Source organism: Anabrus simplex, chromosome 1, assembly GCF_040414725.1.
Source record: "Anabrus simplex isolate iqAnaSimp1 chromosome 1, ASM4041472v1, whole genome shotgun sequence".
Lineage (NCBI taxonomy): Eukaryota > Metazoa > Arthropoda > Insecta > Orthoptera > Tettigoniidae > Anabrus > Anabrus simplex.
This window is the reverse complement of record NC_090265.1, coordinates 1646948818-1646970349: the sequence shown is the minus strand read 5'-3', so window position 1 is coordinate 1646970349 and position 21532 is coordinate 1646948818. Positions and strand designations below refer to the sequence as shown.

Sequence of the window (21532 nt, the reverse complement as noted above, 5' to 3'; positions counted from 1 at the left end):
AGGCAGTAAACTCATGGTACAGCAGTAATAAAAGGATTATTAACAACATGAATTATGTATCTAATATAAGAACATATACCGTCAATGACTTATGACGTCCTTCACAAACTTCCGAGGGGCATTACAATAGACCACAAAGAATTTACATGATTTATTCATTTTCATTTTTACAAGATTGCCTTGTGTAAAGATAAGTGTCATAGTAATTTTAAGAGTGTATCTTAGCAGATATATTACGAAAAAAGATACGCATATTCGTATATTTTCGTCGTAGTTCTTTGGAGTTGACTTACATCAGCGCAGGTTGTTATAAGTAGAGAATCTTACTTAGTGATAAGTTCGTTGAAATCTATATCGACTTTCACCCTATGCATTTCGTGTTGAAGAGATGTTAAGTACAGAACAAAAATGGCCAAACTGACACCAGTGGAATCTGAACCCACAACTTCCGGATTTCACGCCGGTTGCTCTGCAAATTAAGCTATGGTGGCCTAGGTCACCTTTGTTCCATTAGAAAGAATCTAAGCTACATGTCTGACACTACCGCCATCAAACTGTAGAGCGCATGCAAGTCGCCCACTGTGAGCCAAGTCAATGAATATTGAATTTTCACGACCGCATTGTACTACATATACGTAACACGACCTAACAGGTTGAAAGTCGATTTCCATTACAATGCGGTCGTGAAAATTCACTATTCAAGTCCGTTGAAGCTTGAAAGTTTCTAGCTATACATTCCGCTACTCAATTTTTATCTCCTGACTTTCAAATATTGTGTAATCTGTAAGGAAATCACCAATATCTACACATCGGTACGTAATACTGTGTTAGAACTGATTATTTTGAACTCATCTGTTATAGCTCAACGGCAAGTGTCATTTTTTTTCCAATTCTTGTCCATCTGCCATTTTAAATATAATTGTTGATTGATTCTTTGTGTAGACAAACAACAATAAAGTCTTTTCAAATTCAACATTATTTCTTTACCTAGGCAAAAACTTATATCGACTTCAAAAAGAAATCATGGAGGGCACGTTTCTTCAATTTCTCATGAAATTCCTGCTTACGTCAAACATGGAATTTAGAGTCATGCGAATAAATTTAATAACAGATTAACTTTATTAAAATCTAGCTTCAGATTATCCCAGACATTTTTAGAATCGCTGGAGCCACCCAGGAATATTAGGCGTTTGGCCAGGGCTTTACGACCTGATGCACTTCTGATACCAGGTAATTCATCATGTTAAAATTCCAGCGCGGGATCGACCAAAGGTGCAGAAATATAGAAGCTAAGCCACAGCACTAATTAAGACCCCTGATATATAATAATTAAATAAATTAAATTAATTAAAGTATGTCAATATACCTTTATGCTGTGTAACTTAAATCAATATTCTAAAGGCTAATGCCTTGTCGATGCAATCACTCTTTTCTTTCATTGGCTGTTCACTTCAGTTCCATGTATTTGGCACAACCTAACCTCTTCTTGATGTCGTCCAAATAATTCATCCTAGGTCTTCCTCTCCCTTTCCTTCCCAGCACTTTCCCTTCAAGTATGTTAGTGATGAAAGTATTGTGTCTGATGACATGTCCAATAAATTTTAATTTCCTGTTTTCCATTTCCTTCAAAAATCTTCTCTCTCCTGTAACATCCCTTAAGACTTCCAGGTTGGTTTTTCTTTCCGTCCAGCTCGTTCTGGTCATTTTCCGCCATATCTACATTTCAGCAGCTTCAAGTCGATTCCTTTCTAATTTACCCAGAGTCCACCTCTCACTTCCATACTGAAGCGTACTCCATACAAATGATATTGCAAAGGATTTTCTGACATCTATATTCATGTGTGTGCTGGTTAAAATGATTTTCTTAGTCATAAATGCCTGTTTTGCCAATGCTATTCTTCTCTTTACTTCCAGGAAGCATCTATTATCCTCTGTTATCATACTACCAAGATAAAAGAATTGTTTCACCTGTTCAATTCTGATGTCATCAATTTTTATATTGGTTTTAATTTCCTCCATATTTTTCCGTACTACCATTACTTTCGTTTTCCGTTTGTTTACTTTTAATTTCCATAGTTTAAGAGTGCCTGAGAGGACTTTCAACATTCTATTCATTTCTTTTTCTGAGTCTGCAATTAATATGATGTCATCTGCAAATCTGATACAATGTATCCTTTCACCATTGACTATTATTCCCTTTGTCTTCTCCTTCATGACCTGAATAGCTTCCTCAATGAACATATTAAATAAATACGGTGATAGGGGACAATCTTGTCTAACTCCTTTCCTAATCCTGGCCTTTTTTCTACCTGATTAATGATAATTTTTGTGCTTTTGTTCAGATATAGTTGATTAATCATTCTTCTATACTTCCAGTCCAGTCTTATATTTCTCATAGTTCTAAACAGTAGTTCCCAGTCCATATTGTCAAAAGCTTTTTCTAAGTCAATGAAGGTAAGATAAGTCGTTCTATTCATTTCCATCCTTCTCTCCAATAACAGAATTGCTTCTCTTGCTCCTCTGCCTTCTCTAAATCCAAATTGGTCTTCTCCAACATACTTATCTACTTTTCCTTTTATTCTGTTCTTAACTATATTAATGAGTATCTTGGAGGCATGTGTTTATGTTGATAGTGTTCTATAATTGGTGCAGTCAAACTACCCTTCCTATTTTAGGTATGGTAATGGTTCTGCATTGTGTGAAATCTTCTGGCACGATTCCTCTTTCGTAGCATTCATCTATTACCCTGAATAACTATAACTGGTCTTTCATGTTGATACCTACTTTTTCTGTAATTCTGCTGGGATGTCATTTACACCGGTTGCTTTTCTTTCTTTCAGACTCTGAAGGGCATGTTCAAATTCATATCTCATGATTGGAGGACCTTGCATTTCTCTTCCACACTCATTGATGTCTTCAATTAGCTTATTGTCATTCTTGAAGTCCTTATCATCGTACAGTTCTTCTATGAATTCTTTCCATCGAGCACATATCTTTTCGTTGTCTACCAGTAATATTCCTTGTTTGGTTTTTACTACTGCAGATTTGGTTCTATTTTTGTACTGAAGGGCACTGATTTTCTTATAAACTTGAACCTGTTTTTCCTTTTTGATATCTTCTTCTATCTCTTCCACAGTGTTTTTGGTCCATTTCTATTTTTCTTCTCTGCATTTGGTTGTGATCTGATTTTTAATCCCTTTGTAGTCATCTACATTGTTTTCCTTCTTGAGCTTATTCCTTTCTTGAATTAGGTTTAGTATTTCTTCTGTCATCCAAGGTTTTCTGGGCTCTAATTACCTTTTTCCTAAAAGCTCCTTTGTTCTTCAATTATCCTTATCTTGATGTTATTCCACTGCATTAGCTCACCACTTCCATTATCTGCTTTATTGGTTTGTTCTTCAAAAGCCACTTTTGTTGCTGCTTCTTTCAGTCCTTCTAGTCTCCACATCTTTTTTGATAGATCTTTCGGTTCTTTAAAATCTAATGTTGCACTTGGCTAACACAAGTGTATGGTCACTATCTATATCAAGACCTGGGTAGCTATGGCATGTGTAATTTATTGTTATAAAATTACAGTTGATATCTACGATGCCTATCGATAATAAAAAGAGTTTCTTCTCAACAGGTAGACATGACGAAGCGTACAGTAGGAACTTCAAACGGCAGCGGAGAGATATCCTTTGACGTGGAACACGGCCGATCCATGTGCAACAATGGTGAAGTTCTTCGACTGAGCACTTCAGTCTCTGGTAATATTGAGCCTTGAATAGTACCCTAATGCCCATTCAGAGGTTTTACACTTCAAAGCTTTGATACGATACGAGACACATATATTTACCACACACAAAAAATATCAAAGTAATGTGGATGTGAGCTTACATTAAACAAGTACCAGAATATGTCTCAAATTAAACACAGGCGAATAAGCTACGCAATAAAGAGGTCAGGTGGATCAATGCTACTTTAAAGAAAATAGAGGTGATATAGAATCAATTTAACGAGAATGATCAGTTTAATTAGAACAGTACAATTACAATCTGAAGAAATCTAATTACATTACGGGAAAATTCAGATCCAGGCCTGAATAAACTAATCTAGAATAACTAAATGTTAATGTGAAGTAAATAAGACTTTCCAATCCCGAGCTCCAATAAACTGAAAATTAAATCCTAATTCAATGAGTTTTAGTTATCAAAGACGAATTAATGTTTCCAAACTTAAGGGAGTTAAGAAATATAAATAAATTCAATTAAATAGGAACAATAAATGAATTAAATTGGAAAATTCACCAGCCAGATCCCAAAAAAAAAGCCAGATTAAAATCAAGCCGATCGTCATCATATCAACAATCATCTAACTCTGTTAAAACAATGAAACATCATAATAATGAACCCGTCAAGACCAATGAGGCCACGGGCGAATTGGCTGTGCGGTTAGGGGCGCGCAGCTGTGAGCTTGTATCCGGGATATAGTGGGTTCGAACCCCACTGTCGGTAGCCCTGGTTTTCCATGGTTTCCCATTTTCACACCAGGAAAATGATGGGGCTGTACCTTATTTAAGGCCACGGTCGCTTCCTTCCCAATCCTAGGCCTCTCCTATCCCATCGTCACAATAAGACCTATCTGTGCCGGTGCGACGTAAAGCCAATTCTAAAAAAGAAAAGATATGATGCGACGCCCCCTTTCAAAACTAACAGCTGAGTGCCAAGAAAAACAGAAGTAAGGAAGTTGACTGCCAATTATTTAGGTTTTAGAACCTTGTTTAATTCATTTTCTGAGGTCGTCTATGTCTCAGATACCTAATTAAAATATATTGAAGTGAAAAAGTAATTAATCCGAGAAGTAGTACGATACCTCAATACATTAAATGATTAAAATGTTTAAATAGCATAAATAAGCTAAAACGTCTAATGTAAGTGATCGAGGTACTACAAGTTGATGTGATATTTTTTTGAAGGAATGAATGAAGCCCCATCTTGCGGCGAGGATAGGAATTCTACCGGTTGCCGAGGTGTGTCGCATTCCTCTGGGGCAATGATTAATGACTGACAGATGAAATGAAATGAAATTGGAAAGTGTCGCTGGAATGAAAGATGACAGGGAAAACCGGAGTACCCGAAGAAAAACCTGTCCCGTCTCCGCTTTGTCCAGCACAAATCTCACATGGAGTGACCGGGATTTGAACCACGGAACCCAGCGGCGAGAGGCCGACGCGCTGCCGCCTGAGCCACGGAGGCTTGCCATTACTCAATTAACTGGCGAAATATAACATATGATAAATTCAGAATATAAGTAGATAACACGAAGCCATTTTACGTCATTTTACTGAACCTGAAGTGATAAGAAGTAAATTAAATTTGTAGTAAAGTATGTCAAATTGATAAATAAGGCTGCAGTGCGGTATCTTGGGAGTTCACCACCTTTGACCATTCATGAACTAACTAGTTCAGAGACTAGTAACAAAAGTTGTTAACCAGCTTGCCACAGGAGGGGATACAACGGCCTTATGACACCCTTCCGAACTGAATCAGTGCATGCATCCAGGCCAGAGTGTGTCATACTGATAAGTGGGATCGTACTAACAAGTTCTTTGTAAACTGACTCAATTTTGTAATCACTGAAACAACATCACATACCCCCTCAACGCGTGAATTTTCATTTTACAACAGATGGTGCTTGCTTACGACTTCGTCCTGCTTTAACATGCTGTATACTCGTGTGAACGACCCGTTCAAAATATTTGAATGAACTCGTACCAGCTCAAATAAACTAGAGGCCTTCAAATGAACGAGGTAGGTTATTATGAGCTATTTTAGCAACATCACTAGTGGCGCGAACTAGTATACATTTTAAAATAGATGGTGTTTTCTTAGGCCTTAGTCGTTAATATGAATGACAAACCATACAGCTTTCGACCGCATCCCACCTCTTACTCTATTTAAAGATCGGTGGTTCGAGGGGCGTATGAATCAGCTGTTTGAGAGAGAAGAATCTATTTACCAGCTTCATCCACGGGAAAACTATTCTCTAAGATGATAATTTTCCTTTTTATCTGTTAAAGAGCTGGGAAGGACGAATCCTGTGGAAACCTGCTGTTACTAAGGAGTGTTCTTGAATAGCTAACTAATATTACAAAGTTAGATGTAAATCTCTTCAGGTGTTTGCTCTAGAAAACTAGCGTTTTTCTATAGGCCTGACTCAGTGGGATGTGTCAGGCGCTACCCACTGACGGTAGGATGTATGGATGTGAATTTTCGAAGAGATGAAAGGTATTGTAACCCCGGAGATGATTGTAAAACAATCAGACTGGTGCTTAGATCCAGCCTATATCACCATCTTAAGGATAGCATCAGTAGTAGAACATGTCGTTAAATAGGACTTAAGTTGCTGTGAACCATTGTCCCACTGCTGCACGGCAACACCTGTCGTCACTCAATTGGCACAGCGCTGCGACTGGAAGGTACTGGGCCAATATATCATCATCATCATCATCATCATCTGTTTACCCTCCAGGGTCGGCTTTTCCCTCGGACACAGCGAGGGATCCCACCTCTACCGCCTCAAGGGCAGTGTCCTGGAGCTTCAGACTCTTGGTCGGGGATACAACTGGGGAGAATGACCAGTACCTCGCCCAGGCGGCCACCCCTGCTACGCTGAACAGGGGCCTTGTGGAGGGATGGGAAGATTGGAAGGGATAGGCAAGGAAGCGGCCGTGGCCTTATGTTAAGTACCATCCCGGCATTCGCCTGGAGGAGAAGTGGGAAACCACGGAAAACCACTTCCAGGATGGCTGAGGTGGGAATCGAACCCACCTCTACTCAGTTGACCTCCCGAGGCTGAGTGGACCCCGTTCCAGCCCTCATACCACTTTTCAAATTTCGTGGCAGAGCCGGGAATCGAACCCGGGCCTCCGGGGGTGGCAGCTAATTATGCTAACCACTACACCACAGAGGCGGACGGGCCAATATATACTAATGTGATAACTGCTGACATCAGCTGCTTGGTCAGTAAAGAATGTTGAAAAGTTCTAGAGTGTGTCCAGATGACTATGTGCCCTAAAGTCAGTTATTGATCCTGATTTCATCCTCTCCGAAGTGCTATTAAACCCCGCGTGGGAACTGTGTGTAAAATAAAACATATACCAAGTTAATACTGTGTTTCATAAACGTACAGTATGTGTGTAGTGAATAACGTCGTTAGATCGCGAATTAATAGTCTGTTTTTATTTAAACAAATATCTTGCAATACTGTAATGGTGTTTAGAACATGATATCATTAGCCTAACTAAACATAGATAGAAATTTGTGATAGTAATATTTCTTTAAGTATGTTCAGTCCATCAGCGATGCCGCTCAACAGCTCTGCGATCAGCTGTCATAGATGGCCTAGACATCACTGAAGAGGCGTACTAGGGAAATGAGGAGTGAGGTAGTTTCCCGTTGCTTTCCTCACCGGGCCAGAGTTACTATTACATATCAGTCTTCCAAGCCCACTGAAATGCATACACCAACCGACGCTATGAGCAACATTTTCTCACCATTCATAGCAGGGACTGGCTGCATAAGGATTGGCATTACTAGCATCGCTCATACCTCAGTCACTTTCATATTGCCAAAGCCAAGGATAAGACAGAGACAGATCTATGAAAGTAACAAAATTGCTCTAGCCTATACCAGAAGACATAGTGCACTGTAAACACTAGGCCCTGCCAGTAAAGGCAATTTTTAAAGTTATTGTCCCGTAAATTTAAATCATTTATTGTAACCGAATCTCATGTTTACTTTTGCCATTTTGATGGCTGTCTAAGCTATGTTAACTTGGGTGGAATGTTCCTCGCTGAGCATCCAATTGCAGCGACCTCTTATACTTCTCCGTACGCAGGCGCTTCATTCCGCTAGTCCTTGGTACTCCCAAGAATGAAATGCATGACGTCTTCCCATTAATTGTTACCTTTTACAATTGAAGTAACCGTTGTGTAGGGATGGGTCCAGTCAGTTCATTTGCTTGACCTAGTTAATTCGATACCGTTCGTCGCCTTGAATCGTTCAAGTGAACTAGTTCAAATGATTGAGGTAGTTGATGAGGTGATGACATAGGAAAAGCTCTCGCGGCATTTCGTTCAAATGGACGAGGTAGTTTATTATGAGCACGAGCAAAAACGGCTACCTAATGCCCTGCGAAGCCGCCAGTCTGCCTAAGTGAAGATATAGTATCTACAGGACACGGAGAAACAGATAAGCTTTCTAATTTTGTATTACTCCTTCTCCCCCAAATGAGAAGTGTGAGAGGAAATGTGCTATCATGTGATCATTAATACAGCACGCCATTGGCCATTCGCGTGCGAGCTTATTTTGTCGTTCAAATGAACGAGGTAGTTCATTTGTGCTGTCTTCATGGAACCAGCTCTCGCGGCGCTTCGTTAAATAAACGAAGTCGTTCAAATGAACGAGGTAGTTTATTATGAGCTATTTTGGCAACATCACTAGTGGCGCGAGCTAGTATACATTTTACAATAGATGGTACTTTCTTAGATCTTCGTTCTTAATATGAATGACAAACTATACTGCCTTCGGCCGCATCCCACCTCGTACTCTATTTAAAGATCGGTGGTTCGAGGAGCATATGAATCAGCTGTTCGAGAGAGAAGAGTTTATTTACCGGATTTATCCACGGGAAAACTATTCTCTAAGATGATAATTTCTTTTTTAGCCGTTAAAGAGCTGGGGAAGATGAACCCTGTGGAAACGTGATGTTACTAATGAGTGTTCTATGAATGGTGTGGATAGATTTGGCAGTTGGAGGAATTAGGACGAGAATTGCCTCAGTGTATTCACCATGTGAGGGTGCAGATGAGGATGAAGTTGACAAGTTTTATGAAGCATTGAGTGACATCGTAGTCAGAGTAAACAGCAAGGATAGAATAGTGCTAATGGGCGATTTCAGTGCGAGAGTGGGAAATAGAACTGAAGGATACGAAAGGGTGATTGGCAAACGTGGGGAAGATTTGAAAGCTAAAGGGAATGGGAAGCGCTTGCTGGACTTCTGTGCTAGTATGTATTTAGCAGTTATGAATACATTCTTCAAGCATAAGGCTATTCACCGGTACACATGGGAGGCTAGGGGTACCAGATCCATAATAGACTATATCATAACCGACTTCGAATTCAGGAACGAATGTACGGGATTTTAGGGGACTTTTCGATGATACAGACTACTACCTGATCTGTAGTGAACTAATTATCTTTAGGCCTAGGGTAGAGAAAGTGAAATCTATCTGCAAACGAATAAGGGTAGAAAATCTCCAGGACGAGGAAATTAGACGGAAGTATGTGGATATGATTAGTGAGAAGTTCCGAACAGCGGACTGTTTGCAGGTTCAAGATATAGAAAGAGAATGGTTGGCATACAGGGATGCTGTAGTAGAAACACCAAGGGAATGCCTAGGAACGACTGTGTGTGAAGATGGGAAAAAGCGAAAGTCTTGGTGGAATGATGAAGTGAGAACAGCATGTAAACTTAAAAATAAGGCTTATCAGAAATGGCTCCAAACAAGAGCCGATGCAGACAGGAAATTGTACTTCGATGACAGAGCGAAACAAATAGATGTTGAATCCAAAATGAAGTCGTGGGAAGATTTTGGTAATAACCTGGAAAGGTTAGGTCAGGCAGCATGGAAGCCTTTCTGGACAGTAATGAAGAATCATAGGAAGGCAGGGAAAAAGGAAATGAACAGTGTTTTGGGTAATTCAGCTGAACTCATAACAGATCCCAGGGAATCACTGGTGAGGTGGAGGGAATATTTTGGAAATCTTCTCAACGTAAAAGGAAATCTTCCTGCTGGTGCCGTGAACAACCAAGGTCATGGGGAGGAAGAAAATGATGTAGGTAAAATTACGCTTGAGGAAGTGGGAAGAATGGTATATAAACTACATTGTCACAAAGCAGCAGGAGTAGATGAAATGAGACCTGAAATGATGAAGTATAGTGGGAAGGCAGGGATGAAATGGCTTCATAGAGTAGTATGATTAGCATGGAGTGTTGGTAATGTACCTGCAGACTGGACAAAAGCAGTAATTACACCTATCTATAAGGAAGGGAACAGGAAGGATTGCAACAACTATCGAGGAATCGCTTTGATTAGCATACCAGGCTAAGTATTCATTGGCATCTTGTAAGGGAGGGTGCGATCAGTCGTTGAGAGGAAGTTGGATGAAAACCAGTGTGACTTAAGACCACAGAGTGGCTGTCAGTATCAGATTTTCAGTAGGCACCAGGTAATTGAAAAATGCTACGACAGGGATAGGCAGTTGTGTTTATGTTTCGTAGATCTAGATAAAGCATATGGCAGGCTACCGAGGGAAAAGGTGTTCGCCATACTGGGAGACTGTGGAATTAAGGGTAGATTATTAAAATCAATGAAACGAATTCATGTTGACAATTGGGCTGCAGTGAGAATTGATGGTAGAATGAGTTCTTGGTTCCGGGTACTTACAGGAGTTAGATGAGGCTGTAATCTTTCACCTTTGCTGTTCTAGTTGACATGGATCATCTGCTGAAAGGTGTAAAGTGGCAGGGAGGGATTCAGTTAGGTGGAAATATAGTAAGCAGTCTGGCCTATGCTGACGACTTGGTCTTAATGGCAGATTGTGACGAAAACCTTCAGTCTAATATCTTGGAACTTGAAAATATGTGCAATGAGTATGGTATGAAAATTAGCCTCTCGAAGACTAAGTTGAAGTCAGTAGGTAAGAAATTCAACAGAATTGACTGTCAGATTGGTGATACAAAGTTGGAACAGGTAGATCATTTTAAGTATTTAGTTTATGTGTTCTCCCAGGATGGTAATATAGTAAGTGAGATTGAATCAAGGTGTAGTAAAGCTAATGCAGTGAGCTCGCAGTTGCGATCAACAGTGTTCTGTAAGAAGGAACTCGGCTCCTAGACGAAACTATCTTTACATCGGTCTGTTTTCAGGCCAACTTTGCTTTACGGGAGCGAAAGCCGGGTGGACTCAGGATATCTTATTCAGAAGTTAGAAGTGACAGACATGAAAGTAGCGAGAAATTGCTGGTATAAATAGGTGGAACAATTGCAGGAGGAACTCGGAATGAGGACTAAGTTAGGAATTGACTCAATGGATGAAGCTGTACGCATAAACCAGCTTCGAGGGTGAGGTCATGTGAGAGGAATGGAGGAGGATAGGTTACCTAGGAGAATAATGGACTCTGTTATGGAGGGTAAGAGGAGTAGAGGGAGACCAAGACGACGATGGTTAGACTCAACTTCTAACGATGAAATAGGGATAAGGATAACAGGTATAGAACAAAATGAGTTCATATCACTAGTTGCAAACAGAGGATTGTGGCGACGTTTAGTAAATTCACAGAGGCTTTCAGACTGAACGCTGAAGGGCATAACGGTCTATAATGATAATGTATGTATGTATGTATGTATGTATGTATGTATGTATGTATGTATGTTTTTTATTGACTTATCTTATATAGCGTGGCTCAGGCTATGAAACCTGCTGTTATGCTACACAATCTTATATACGCTACATCGTACATACTACAGATTCTTAAGATTCCTAATTACATATAATTAATTATGAAATGAAACTTACATAGTAGTTACAAACAAAAGGTAAATTTATGTGACTTACTATTAAAAAACATTAAATACTAATTTTTTAAGTCAATGTACCATTTATATCACCTCTTTTTAAATACATTTCTACTATGTATGTCTCTAATATTACAGCCGGAAGGGAATTCTAGGAGCGTACGTTTGCAGGTATGAATGAGTTGCCGTAACCTGTCGTGCGGTAAATTGGGAAGCTCAGCAGTGAAGAGGTTTCTGATCTTGTAGGTATACAGTTTGGGGATGACAAGTATTTAAGATCCGTTCTCAGATAACTTGGTGTGCCTGTACGAAGGACGTTGTGGACAAGTGAAACAGAGTGAAGGTTACTTCTCTCCGCCAAATATAACCACGACAGCTGTTCAAGACAGGGTGATATATGACAATACCTGGGCATATTTAATACAAAACGGATGCATGTATTACAAGCCCGCCGAAGGTTGGCGTTAAGTGTGGTGTTTAGGTTCTTATATTACGTCACCATAATCAAAGATGGGTAGAATTAAGCTTTGAACAAGTAACTTTCACGTATTTAATGGAAGGAGATCCCGTAAACCTTTAAGGGTGTGCAAAGAAAAGAATACTTGTTAGCACATTTTCGTCGTCTGCTCCGTCCAGTTTAATTACTTATAAAAATGTGACCAAGTTTCATTACAGTTTCGTTTATTTTTATTGGTGTTGCGTGGAATAGGATTGGAGGAATTTTAACACTTTTCAGTTTGGCATGATTATTTTTGGATCCTATTATGATTGCTTGCGATTTGAATCTATTGACTTAAAGAGAATTATTTTTAGCCCAGTCTTTTATATTTTCCAGGTCTTCGTTTAGTTTGTTAATGTCTAGTTGGATGTCTTTCGGGTTTGTATTTACAGTACCTATAGTTGAATGTCATCTGCGTAGAAATGTTATTTACAAGTTTTTATATGTTCTGGTAGGTACAGTGAAAATAGTAGTGGCGCTAGAACACTACCCTGAACTGCGGCAACTTCAGTTTGTTGCCAGTATGATACTTTCGCACCTGTTGACAAGCACTGCTGCCGCCCAGTTAAATAGGAGTGCAGCCACCCCAGTGCGCTTGAAGAAAATTGTTATGCTTGTAGCTTAGCTAATAATATTTCCCTATCCACACAGTCAAATGCTTTACTTTGGTCTAAAAGTACAAGGATTTGTCCGTTGTCCATTTCTGCTTGAATGTAATTTGTAACTTTTAGTAGTGCTGTGGTAATGCTGTGATCAGGTCTAAATCCTGACTGGTATTTGTCGCGTAAATTGTGTTTGTTAATGTAATTTGTTCTCTGGATCTGAACTACCTTTTTTAATATTTTACGAAGCCAAGAAAGTGTGAAAATTAGTCGAAAGTCTTCGTATTTTGTTGGATTATCGACTTTTCTCATTGGTCATATTCCGGCACATTTCCGTATACGTATTGGGAAAGAATCCTGTCATGGGCGAGGTATTTATTATTTGCGTAATTGTTGGGAGAACAATTTTAGAGAGCATTTTATTTAATGTCAAATTTATTCCGTGTCATTCAGTAGCCTCTGACTTTATTTCATGGATTGCTTCTCTGGCGTCATTAAGAGTTACATGTGAACAATAAAATTCTTCTCCATCGTGTTTTCTTTTCGCTTGTAGTCTGTCGATTGTTTCCCTTTTAGTTCGTTCGTCTGTATGTGAATTTTCTGAGCAGAAATATTTATTTAATTCGTCTAATGGCAAATCAGTGCTATTTTCGTCGGTTTTATGTTTTGTCAATCCAATGTTGCGAAGAATTTTCCAAGCATTGGGTGAATTGTTATTTTTTATATGTCATCTGTATGGCGAATCTCAGCATTCTTGATGGTCTGAGTTGTGTTAAGTAACTTTTTGTACTCTTAAAAATTATCTGAGGTTGGATATTTTATATAGTATTTAAGCTGCAGTAGTAGCTATTAATGACATCAAATATTTGTATAAAATATCCCTTCAGACAGCGTTGAAGTTATTCAGAGTGAAAATAGCACCTGTAATAACCTACGGCATCTCCAGTATCTGGCAGCATCTGTCGGTAAGAAACTTAAACGATGTGGAGAAGATAAAAGCAACATTTATAAAGAGAGCCCTATCTTTATCGAAATTCACCTCTTCGAGACTGGTATATGAGCTGACTAGGGAAATGATGTTTTAGGAGGAAATACGGGACAAATTCTCTCTCCCATCAACTCCAGCGTACCACAGTTTATTTCGCGAACATCAGAGAAAGAAATCAGAAATCAGGTTGGACTTTTACAGTACGGAAGCGATGATGAATGACAAATGGAAGGAAGCCAACTACTAGTTACGGCACGTATCAACAAGGCTTGCTGTGCATGGTTTTCACTTCAAACTATGCTCCACGACGGAAGTATCACCCGCCAAATGAGGAATGCAAGTGTGCTTTGTGGGGGGAAGCAGTGTGATCGCTATCACGTACTAAGGTGTCAAGGAAGGAAAATTCCTCTAATTAAGATCTGCGTTGAATGATTTTGTTTATTCTTTGCATATGGCAATCACCTGTAATAAATATATTATTATTATTTCTTTCTTCCATTTTTGCCCTATGTCTTGCGTCAGCCTAGGTGATTGTTTTCGTTTCAGTCGTGCTTTCCGTATGGGGGCATGTTTGTCATAGAGTCCTAAAAGTAGTTCGTTAAACGAGGTTATTTTGTAATCAATTTCATGTACGAGCTGTACGTTGTGCCATGGTGTATTGAGTGTGTCCTCAATGAACGCATCTTCATTTAATCTTTTGAAGTATCGATAAGCAATTAATTTAGGCTCGTATTGGAGCAGTTCCGTGACTATGTTCCATAAATAAAGTCATGTTGGGAAAGTCCGGGAGCTGGCTGTTGTCCATGAGACTGCATTCTTTCAGTATTGTTTGTAATGATTAAATCCAGTAGTGTACGGAAAGTAGTTGTGTGGTGTATAGGATTTAGGAGAAGGATCCTTCATATTAAGCGAAATAAACGTGCTTTTCAGTCGTCTAAATTCAGCAGAGTCACAATTTATCATGTTAGTATTAAAGTCACCTCTTGAAATCACATGCTCATACCTGGGTAATAGGTCCCGCAGTGCTTCCTCCAGGTCTTTAACATACTTCGTCTTCGGTGAACGATAAACAACACCCAGCAAACACTTAACACTGCGAATTTGTAATTCAATAAATAGAAACTCCGTCCCGTTGTGAAATTCACTTGGTGTTTTGCGTATTTCTTTGAATTTAATATCCTTGCGCATCCCTACGCCTCCCCCACCTTTTCCTACTCTATCGTTTCTTATCAGCGTGTAACCTTCCATACGTATCAGTGAAGACGGGATACTTGGTTTTAACCAAGACTAAGATATTAATATGGCATGGAAGTTGTTGTTAGAACACTCTGTGGAATATCAAGTAAGGCTCTGTGTGTTGACGTGGCCCATCTGCAGGGAGCCTGGATGAATGTCGCTGGGGCAGCCAGCAGTGGTTTGGCAAGGGAAGTTTGTTGCTTGACCGGTCTGCGTTTGGGAAGGTGGTATTTGCAGGCTATAATTTGAGACTTTTATTTCTTTAACCTAAGAAATGCCAACTTGACAGTTTCTAAATACTAATTGAACTAGTTCCCTGGTATTTAGTTAAGAGTACTCTAAGTTATCAATAAAAGTTAACAAATATTTACAAATTCTAGATGTTTTCCCAATGAATTACAGTTTTTCTTAGTTTTAGCTCAGGCTCATGATTAACTAATGCTGTTTAGTTCTTGGCGATTTGTGACCCAAATTTTCCTGTCAACTCGTTTCACTTTCACTGTCCCGTCCTCCGAGCACGTATTTTTTCACACCGTACTTCGAAATTGCCTCGTGGAGAAGTTGTAGTCTCAGGGGAGTGAGATCTTCTCGGACAGTTTTGTTTGTGCCCTTCGTTATTTCTTGTTTGTGAACATTGGTTCCTCTTCCGATAGGACACAAATTTCACTATTATTGGTCTCTACCGCACCCTGCGTGAACTATCACTGTCTTCTACACTGAGATCGACCCCAGTTCCTCAGCGATATTTAAAATTGTGTCGTCCGTCTTCTCATGTGGGGACTCGGCTACACCGAACACTCGCAAGCACTGGCGCCTCGTGTACTGTTCCAGATCGTTGGTCTTCTCCTGTAACTTGGAATCTAGTCTCTTTACGACTTTGTTCCTATCGTCGAGAGCACTCCGCAAGTCTTCAATTACCTTTGCTCGTCACCATGAGACCTATCTGTGTCGGTGCGACGTAAAGAAACTAGAAGAAAAAACCTTTGCATTGAAGTCTATAGACTCCTGCAATTGTTCTACTACTACCTTTGTCACTTTCTCCTATATTAGGTTGGCAAGCGTGCTCAAGATGCCCTTGCTACACAGCGCGTCCTGGACGGCTTGCTTCACTTTGTGCGGCATGATGTTTTTGTCGGCTGGTAGACGTTAATCACACGTATCACGTCACTAATAATGATGTATACCCACAACAATGCTAGGAGAAAGTATCAGCGTCACAAATCATTTACACTGCAAAGTACACTTTCAAACTTTACGTTTATCAGGAGCCTTGCTATGTGCGACTATGCACTGTCCGCTATGACAACAACTTACGGTACAAAGTAGCAGACAACTTAGTCATGAGACGTTTATTTGTTCAATCGAGTGGGAAAAATGCAAGACACTCACGATGGGGATACAATTATAAATTAGGTAATGAACTCTGAGTAGTGAATCTCTGAAGTGTAAAATTGTTTTGATAATGTAAGTGAAGAAGTGTACGAAATACCGGGACAAGGACGGTTAGAAATGCACATGAACAGCAAGAAGGAAACAGCAAAACTCAAAAATAGTCATTTCAATATACTAGGAGCTTAATATAACGAGGCCATAGTGCTAGTCATAAACTACTGATTGTTGATTGCTTAATTCCTACAAACTAACAAGCAGACTCACCATATCAATTGAAGGGCTTAGTGGAAAAAGGGGATATCCCTCCTTTTAGTGAAAATTGAGCTAAGTGCATATTATGTGAGCTGGGTCCATCTGGCATCTGTTTATTGAACTATCAGAGTGCAGGATTGCTCCTTGCCAGTACTAAAGAGGATAATATAACAGACCTTACAGAGCAGTCTCACACTTCTGAGTGGAATAAGGAGGTATCCAAAATCTCTCTGATGCCTGGGTTCCGACTGGCTAAATGATTACCTAACCAACCAACCAACCAACCAATGGGAGAGCTGGTTGCAAACCTGGGCTTATAATCAATATGGCTCATGCAGAAAGTAGTGGTTTGTTTATAAATGAATATAGAAATTAAAAGCAAGAAAGAGGAAGAGAAATCCAGAAAAATGGGAAGATAATAGCAGGAAGAAGGCACGTAACAGTGGAGAAGAATATATTGCACGCGGAGGGGAGGTTATACCTGCTAAAGTGTGTACCAGTATACAGTGCTGTAAAACAGAATGGTGTGGCTACAAGGATATTGTAGAAGACAGGAAGAAAGAACTTTTTAATGCTTTTTATAAATTAGGAGATCGAAATATCCAAAATGCCTATATTTTTGAGTGTTTGGCCAGAGTGTATGGCAGGACGTGGAGCGGATGAAATAGTTTTGCTTCAAATTATCCCCAAAATTATAGGAAACATGATACACCTTATTGTTTATAGTGATTCTTGTGTGGGACAAAATAAGAATTTCCCATTATGTGTGTGAGGATCTACATGATTGAAATGGGCTGGTTTGAGAGCATAGAACATAAATGTTTGGTGCCTGGCCATACATATTTGCCTTGGGATGCAGATTTTGGCATCACTGAAAAATTAAAGCGACGTACCCAATACGTTTACACCCCTCACGAATGGGCAAACCTGATCCAAAATGCAAGGAAAAAGAAACCGTTCACTGTAGTGGAAATGCAGAAAGAGGATTTTGTTAGTTTAACTCCATTAACAAAGAAGCTAACAAAAAGAAACAAAATCCCTTCTGGCATAAGCGTGGACTTCCGAGAGGCATCTGTTATGAGGTTCCAGGGAGGGCATAAAGTGCATGTACGGTTCACATACAGTGATATAGGCCTATATACTACCATAAGTCTGCAGAAGGGTAAGGGAAGGGCACAGAAAATGACACTGTTCTGGAACCAAAGTATCCTAATTGTAGGCCCATCAAAGCCGCTAAACTGCATGATATAATGTCCATGTTGAAGTTTGTGCCTCCCGTACTCCATGGCTATTATCAGAATTAGAAATCAGACAATGAAAATGAAATAGAAGAAACCAATGAGCTTGATGTTATTTAGGGTGTTTAATGTTCATGAGGTTAATTAGAGTTATTTTTTCTCTGGTGTATTTGAAAATCTGTGTTTTATCTACAATATCATCTACATGTCAGCAGTCAAGTGAATGTTTTTTACAATAAAAATCAACGTATTCTGCCCCACATTTGCAGGAAGTTAATACAGTAACTACATCACTCAATCCTTAAAACATTTTCTGATTCTTATTGTTTTGATAAAGTTACAGGCAATCTAATAAAATGCTAAATATCTCAAAAGTACACTTTGGAGGGATACCCCCCTTCTTCCACTAAGCCCTTCAATTTATAACAAAGATGCATTATGTATGTTTCAGTCCTAGAAAATCCCCTTCGAAGAGGAGATTACGAGCTGTTTCCTGGTATATGCTACTACAAACTACACACCACAGCCCAGCTATGGGAAGCAGCACGAGAGAGCTGTGAGAGGGAGGGAGCCCATTTTATTGTCATCAACTCCGACGCCGAGGCTAATGTTGTGAAGCAGTACTTCTCAAGAAAGCCGACATTTTCCGGATCTTCGAATTCAGGATATGTTTTCGCGGGCTTTCACGATAAATATACTGAAGGAGACTATGTTACTGTTACAGGTATGTTTATAAATTCTGCAAAATTATAGGGGAACTGAACATCAATTTGAGCTGCATTGCTTTAAATTATGTGAACTGAATTTTATTTCACTTGTCTCCTTTAATCTTGAAGCATTCAGTTGTGCCTTTCCAGGGGAATAAATTATATCCTGATGACATGACCAGAAGTCCGCCTCTGTAGTGTAGTGGATAGTTGATTAGCTGCCACCCCCAGAGGCCTGGGTTCGATTCCCAGCTCTGCCACGAAATTTCAAAAGTGGTACGAGGGCTGGAGGAGGGTCCACTCAGCCTCGGGAGGTCTAATGAGTAGAGGTGGGTTCGTTTCCCACCTCAGTCATCCCGGAAGTGATTTACCACGGTTTCCCACTTCTCCTCCGGGCAAATGCCGGGATGGTACCTGATTTAATGCCACGGCCGCTTCCTTCCCTCTTCCTTGTCCAACCCTTCCAATCTCCCCCCCCCCCCCCAACAAGGCCCCTGTTCAGCATAGCAGGTGGGGCCGCCTGGGCGAAGTATTGCACATCCTCCCCACTTGTACCCCCCGACCCAGAGTCTGAAGCTCCAGGACACTGCCCTTGAGGCGGTAGAGGTAGGATCCCTCGCTGAGTCCGAGAGAAAAACCTACCCTGGAGAGTAAACAGATAAAGAAGAAGAAAAAATCCCAGAAACGACTGGGAATCAAACTCAGAACTCCCTGGACCTAAGGCTGTTATGCTGTTTATTTTGAGATGGAGTCTGAATTTGTCGAATGATATAAATCATTATTATCCAGGTGCACACGTTATTTGTTTCCCATAATTTCTCAGAGCTAGATACGTCTTTCATTTCAAATTAGAAAGGGGATTTTACAAAAACGATGTGAATAACTTTATATGTTGCATCTAGCAGAAGCCTATTCAATACAATTTATAATATATTATATTAGTACATGTTTCGCCCTCTAAGGGACATCACCAGCTATAATAATTTAACATTAATATATCAGAATACAAAAGGATACATGCCTCAGAACTGATTTCAAATACACCATGTGTTGACCCACTTGACAGGCCATGTCTCTGAATAAACTTGAGCTTTAAGCACTGAGATGATTGAATTTAATAAATTATGTAGATACTTAAAATTCTATTTCATTTTTAGGTGTTTCCCTGTCAAAATCCGGTTACGTAAAGTGGATACCTGGACAGCCTGATGGAAAATCTGACCAAAATTTCGGCGGACTTAATTCTGAAGGTCTTTTGGCGGATGTTGGCAACAACCGAATACTTGGCTTCATATGTGAGCTGGAACTGTGACGTTTCCAATATTTTTGAGTCTAGAGAGTAAACTTAAAGTGTTGAGTGTTTTAAAGTCAATTTGTTTAATCTTCAATAATTGTTCTTTGTAAGTTTCCAATATGTATTAAAAAATGGTATTGTAAAAAGACATCTATTAAAGAACATTCATGATCATTAACAATAAAACTGCAGGAAATATTTAGTGAAATTGTTATTGAACTAGGGTTTGAGTGTTAAAAGTTGACGATAGAGCAATGATTTGACTGGGTATGTAACAGAAAACTAAATAACATCAGGAATACGTTAAGGTCTTGTTTTCTGTGACGTTGCCGTACATTGAGTTACTGCTTTATGTGATCAATGGGAAGAATCCAAATAATCGGCGTTTAGTCACTGCCCACAGACTGGAACTTCATTGAAAATGTATATTTGAGACTTTTGTAGACAATCAGAGGAACGCTTTCGTAAATTATTCAATTTACTTCCCTTCTGGAAAATTATTAGGTGCCATTACAATATACAGTTCTGAGAGATGCATTATTAACGTTGGAATGTGTTTCATGAACATACTGAGATACAAAAAGTGCCAGGTGGAAAATAGTTTCTACGTCACTTTAAAATCACATGGCAAATACATCAATGGAAACAATGCATTATCGGAAAAATCAGCATTTCTTACGTATATATTCTTCGTAGACATTAGCAGTTAGAACTTAAGCAGATGACCACCGTGAATCGCGCTGTTGTGTCACTATCTGTGCTGGAGAGTTACTGACGTCCCGCCATCCCCGCAGTAGACCTCGTCAAAGCTTATTGGACGAATATTACAGCACTCTACATTGAGATGTCTATGTCCTACTGTCTGGCAAATAAGAGATTCAAAATCACAGTATATGAAGCAAATATACGTTTATTTCTAATTGGAAATAAAACGAATATTTTTTATCCAAAAATATGTATTTGTGTAAACACATTCTTCTTAGTGTATCGGTGGTAGATCGCCGCTTTGGGGATCTAGAGATTACAGGATAGATTCCGGCAGGTTTCGGTCAAAAATCCAAGACGTGTAAAAGGTCTCTGACGACACCTTACCAGAAAATGTTAATTAATACTCAGCCGTAGACCAGCCAATATATATCCGTTTATCTGACAGCTCGTAGAATAAAAGGAAGCATCGATATTGACGCATGGGCAAACTGAGTGTTTCAAATTAAAATCCCTATACTCAGTAGCTGAATCCACGCGATTTCCAAAAATATGTATAGCAATTATCATCTCCGAAATAAATTTGAAAAATGATGCTCTGAATATCTTTGATGACGCCATCATACCTTCTACATCACCTGATGATTACGTCCGCCATCTCGGAGTAAACTTTACTGACGCCTGCATATTTGATTCAAAGTCAGCTCTTACTGCACTGAATATTAAATTAGAGTTGTTTACTTCTTCACCTCTGTTACATCCTGACCAGACGTTTAGTTTAATCAACTCATCAATTCGTCGCCTTTTAATTCATATTTTTCAAACAACGTATCTGTCAAATATACCCCAAACACTCGTTATCGACACAGATAGGATGAACAAAGAAGCGCTGAATGAAATTTTACAGCTGCCCATAGATACGCCCAACGCAATGATGTATAGGTCTTTGTTTGTTCAGAGTCGAATTGAATGCTGTTCTCCAACTCCATACATTACA

The 21532-nt window shown here is 39.4% G+C and overlaps 1 protein-coding gene across 1 annotated transcript in view; it reads left to right on the top strand.

Moving 5' to 3' along the window:
• LOC136858655 (hemolymph lipopolysaccharide-binding protein) overlaps nt 1-20016 on the top strand; it is a 30045-nt gene extending 10029 nt beyond the window's left edge. Inside the window, exons 3-5 of the mRNA XM_068225651.1 lie at nt 3626-3749; nt 18281-18553; nt 19694-20016. Coding sequence (XP_068081752.1) covers nt 3626-3749; nt 18281-18553; nt 19694-19848 — 552 coding nt within the window. The 3' untranslated portion in view covers nt 19849-20016. The remainder of the gene's footprint in view (nt 1-3625; nt 3750-18280; nt 18554-19693) is intronic.
• The last annotated feature ends 1516 nt before the right edge of the window (nt 20017-21532 follow it).